The 3,942-nt window shown below is 42.3% G+C and overlaps 1 protein-coding gene across 1 annotated transcript; it reads left to right on the top strand.

Annotated features, from left to right (window-relative positions):
- Positions 1-1,634: 1,634 nt before the first annotated feature.
- LOC147641882 (aspartic proteinase nepenthesin-2-like) lies at positions 1,635-3,002 on the top strand. The gene has a single exon (XM_086786528.1). It carries the CDS (start codon positions 1,635-1,637, stop codon positions 3,000-3,002), a length of 1,368 nt encoding a protein of 455 aa, XP_086642654.1.
- Positions 3,003-3,942: the final 940 nt, after the last annotated feature.

Raw genomic sequence — 3,942 nt, 5'->3', positions numbered from 1 at the left:
GAAAAAAAAAAGAGGAGGGAGATGCTTAAAGACTACCTCGTAGAAAAAGAATAGAAGAATTTTGAAAACAACAAAAAATGAAGAGACTTAAAGCAAAAAAATAATACTAAAAACCCAACCTTTGCTTGCAGATTTGCAATGTGGAGAGGATAGCAAGAGGTGAGTAGGGATGGGCAAGAGGTGAGAGAAGCTTGGCAAGAGTTGAGAGAGGTAAGAGAGACAAACAGAGAGAGTAAGGTGGGAGAGAAAACCAAAGTATAAGTTCAAATAAAAATTAAAGAGAAAATAGTCTCAGGTTTTTATTTTCGTACCATCAGTGGTATTTTTTTACAGTGTCACTTTAGATGTTGATATATGTGTTAGTTTATTGACACATATATCGACGCTTATACCGATGCTATACTGATGCCGTAATTTATTTTCTTCATGTTTTGAATTTCATGGAAGTAAAATTACCATTGCTGACTTATAATACAACAAAACTTTGATAGCTCATGTGGGATAACTTTGACTAGGTGACTTGGCACTCTAGCATCACTCATTTCAACATTTTGTAGTCATGTTTATTCATAGTAGATGATATAGTTTAACATATTATTTGTTGGTCAGGGCATTAATATTTTTGAACTAGAATGTAGGGAAGGATAAAGAGAGAAACACGAGGCTAGGGTAGTAGCAAGGCAAGAGTGAGGGTAAGGCTATAGCCTAATATTACTAGATTTAGTCTACTTCCCTTGTATTTTTTTTCCTAATATCATGGCTTCCCACATTCTCTAAGCCTATGGCCGTCATTGGGAAGCTATAAGCCTAGAGACTAGTAGGTTTATTTTTTCCTAAATATCATGGCTTCCCACCATAAGCCTAGACTCTAGGCTTATTTATTGTTTTGTTAAAATACACCCTCCTACTCCTTTCGTGAGTATATTGGTGATTTAGTCCGTCTACAATAAAATTGCACACTTCATTTTCCATTATGTTTTTTTAAATTCATGAAGTTGCAATTTATTTTATTTGGATACACTCTTTAATATTTGACTGGAATCGCTTGCCCTATTTTGACCACCTTAAAATTTTTTTTTATACCTCTACTATCAAGAGAGGGTCAGAGGGATGGATATATATATAGATATATATATGTATATATATGTATGTATATATATGTATATACATGTATGTATATGTATATGTATATGTATATACATATACATATACATATACATATACATGTTTATATATGTATACATATATACATGTATATATATGTATATATATATGTATATACGTATATATTTACTCTCTATACCATATACCATTGAGAATTAAACAAAATTTCACACCCTTTTTCATGCACAACAATTTTGGTTGTCTCATGAGAGATCAAAGGTGAGAGGGCGGAGCATGCATATAAAATGCAGCTCATAATTGAGCTCACTCGCGCATGGGCAGGATTCGAGGGCAACTGTTAGGCCAGATTTCCGTAATTAACACATGCCAGTGAGATTCTCAAGCAGCCGGGGATATGTTATGTCCGTTACGGAAGCTCGATACGGCAGCTTGCCAAAGCAGATGTTGTATATAAACAACAGCACGCGGTCCGTCGATACTCAAGCAAATCCAGCACATCTCACCTAGTCATGGCTCACAATCTACTCACACTCGCTGCTTTATCACTAATCTTGCTTGTTAGTTACATAGATTTAGATGCTCTAGCAGTTCATGCTAACGGTGCTAAGCTAGGATTAAGTCGCCGGGATGTAGCTAATCACAGTCCGGTAGAAGCATTGAAACGTGCCATGCAACGTAGTCGGCTGCGCTTCGCTGATTACAGTAGCGCTGTAGCCATGCAGTCTCCACAAGCCCCCAACTTAAGCCCTAGTTTTGAGGTTCCGATTTCCGGCAACGGAGGTGACTTCATCACCACCCTGGCTATTGGAACGCCGCCTGTGAGCTTCACGGCCATCGTCGATACCGGCAGCAGCCTCGTTTGGCGCCAATGCCAGCCTTGCTACCGCTGCTACACCCAGAATGACGCCAATGCCGTCATCTTCGACCCCTCATTGTCCTCCACCTACAGAAAAGCCTCTTGCAACGACACCCTTTGCACCTCTCTCGTCACCTTAGTCCCATGCGACCCCCTCTCGTCGCCTCCCATCACGTGCCAGTACGAGTACTCCTACAGCAATGGCCAGGAATTTACCATCGGCGAATTCTCCTACGACGTTCTCACTCTGCCGGATTCTGCCGGCAATCCTTTAACATTTGCCAACTTCGGTTTCGGCTGCGGTTACGTCAACCACGCCATCAACAACTTCACCGGTGCCGGCGGCATTGTCGGCCTCGCCCAAGGTGCCATCTCTCTGACCTCTCAGCTCAACATTAAGCAGTTTTCATATTGCCTGCAGAGCTTTTTCGACCCACCGTCCACCACCAGTCCACTATTCCTCGGCCCTGCTGCGGCTGCCGCCTGGGCTGGTTCTGGCAGTCATAATGATGTCATTTCCACGCCCATCCTTACAAATCGTCGCTCTCCGTCTTTCTACTACCTTCCGCTCAACGGAATCAGCGTCGGAGATAAATTACTGCCCATTCCTGCCGGAACTTTCGACGTGCAGGAGGACGGAAGCGGAGGACTCATCATTGATTCCGGCACTACAATCACGTTCTTGCCACAATTAGCTTACTCGGCGGTGCTGGAGGCTCTACAGTCCAACATTACGATGCCATTCGCCGACCCAGCCGTGGTTGGGCTCGATCTCTGCTACGCATCGAGCGGTCCGGTGCCGCCGCTCATCTTCCATTTCGACGGCGCTGATCTCACTCTTCCAGTCGAAAATTACTTCATCGACATTGAAGACGTTGGCTACTGCTTTGTCATGGCTGCTTCACCTTCTGGCGGTCTCTCTATCTTCGGCAACTTCCAGCAGCAGAACTTCCACATCCTCTACGACCTTCAGGCCAACCGCCTTTCCTTCTCTCCAATATCGTGCGACACTCTCGCCTAAGTTCGAAGAACACGTTGTGAAGCTATGTCAATTGGCTTTGTAAATGATTTCCACCATAATAATTTTTTGGGAAATTAGGTGGAATATCTCTCTCTCTCATATCTCTCTGGTAATGTTCTATGCTCTAATACTAAATATTTGCTGCCATAATCAGAACATGAGTTTGTATCTGCAAGAGTCTGAGGGCATAGTTGCCCAATGTAACCCTAAAATAGGGAGAAAAAGTAGTGAGAGAATGGTGCCAACAGTGAAGGCAACGAATGTGACATGGTTATCAATGCGGCTATCACCGTGCATATAGCCAGGTACTATGAAAAATTTTAGAGGGAAAATTAGTAAATTTTTGTGTTATGCTAGCCTTCAAATCGCGGACGATCTAGCTTTCTGGTGATTCGGGTGCTCAAATTTACAAACGATCCACCTTTCTGCCTCGACGATTGGCGCTCTCAAATCATGGATGATCCAGCTATCTGTCATTGATGATTTGAGCTTGTGGAAACTTCACATAGAGTAGAAAATGGTGAGGAGAATTGAGAGAGAGAGAGAGAGAGAGAGAGAGAGAGAGAGAGAGAGAGAAGGAGAGAAGGAGATACACTAGAAAGCAATCACTTGATGTATTTCAAATCATGTCAAATGTTTACAATGGATTGACACTTTATACAAGATTAGGTTACTATATATGAAAGTGACCGTTAACAAGTGACTGTTGCATTCTAGATTGAAAATAGAAATATGTTTCCTAGAATATTTCCTAGATTCATGCATGGAATAAAGGGTAATTCAAATGGACACCTTGCATTAATTGCTAACATCCTCCCTTAACGCAAGAGGTGGACATTTGAACATACTACAATTTAATGAGATGCTGCTTCGGAGGATGAACCGAACACAAGGCACGAGCAGCGATGTTTGTTATTAGGAATGGGCTTGGTGAGGAAGT

The sequence above is a fragment of the Cibotium barometz genome, chromosome 1, assembly GCF_041138505.1.
Source record: "Cibotium barometz isolate CiBa-2024 chromosome 1, ASM4113850v1, whole genome shotgun sequence".
In the NCBI taxonomy this organism is placed as follows: Eukaryota; Viridiplantae; Streptophyta; class Polypodiopsida; order Cyatheales; family Cibotiaceae; genus Cibotium; species Cibotium barometz.
Note: the sequence above shows the minus strand (reverse complement) of the source record. Positions and strands in the feature narration are given on the sequence as shown.

Coding starts and splice junctions, on each gene's coding strand:
- LOC147641882 (XM_086786528.1), top strand. CDS start 1,635: ATGGCTCACAATCTACTCACACTCGCTGCTTTATCACTAATCTTGCTT.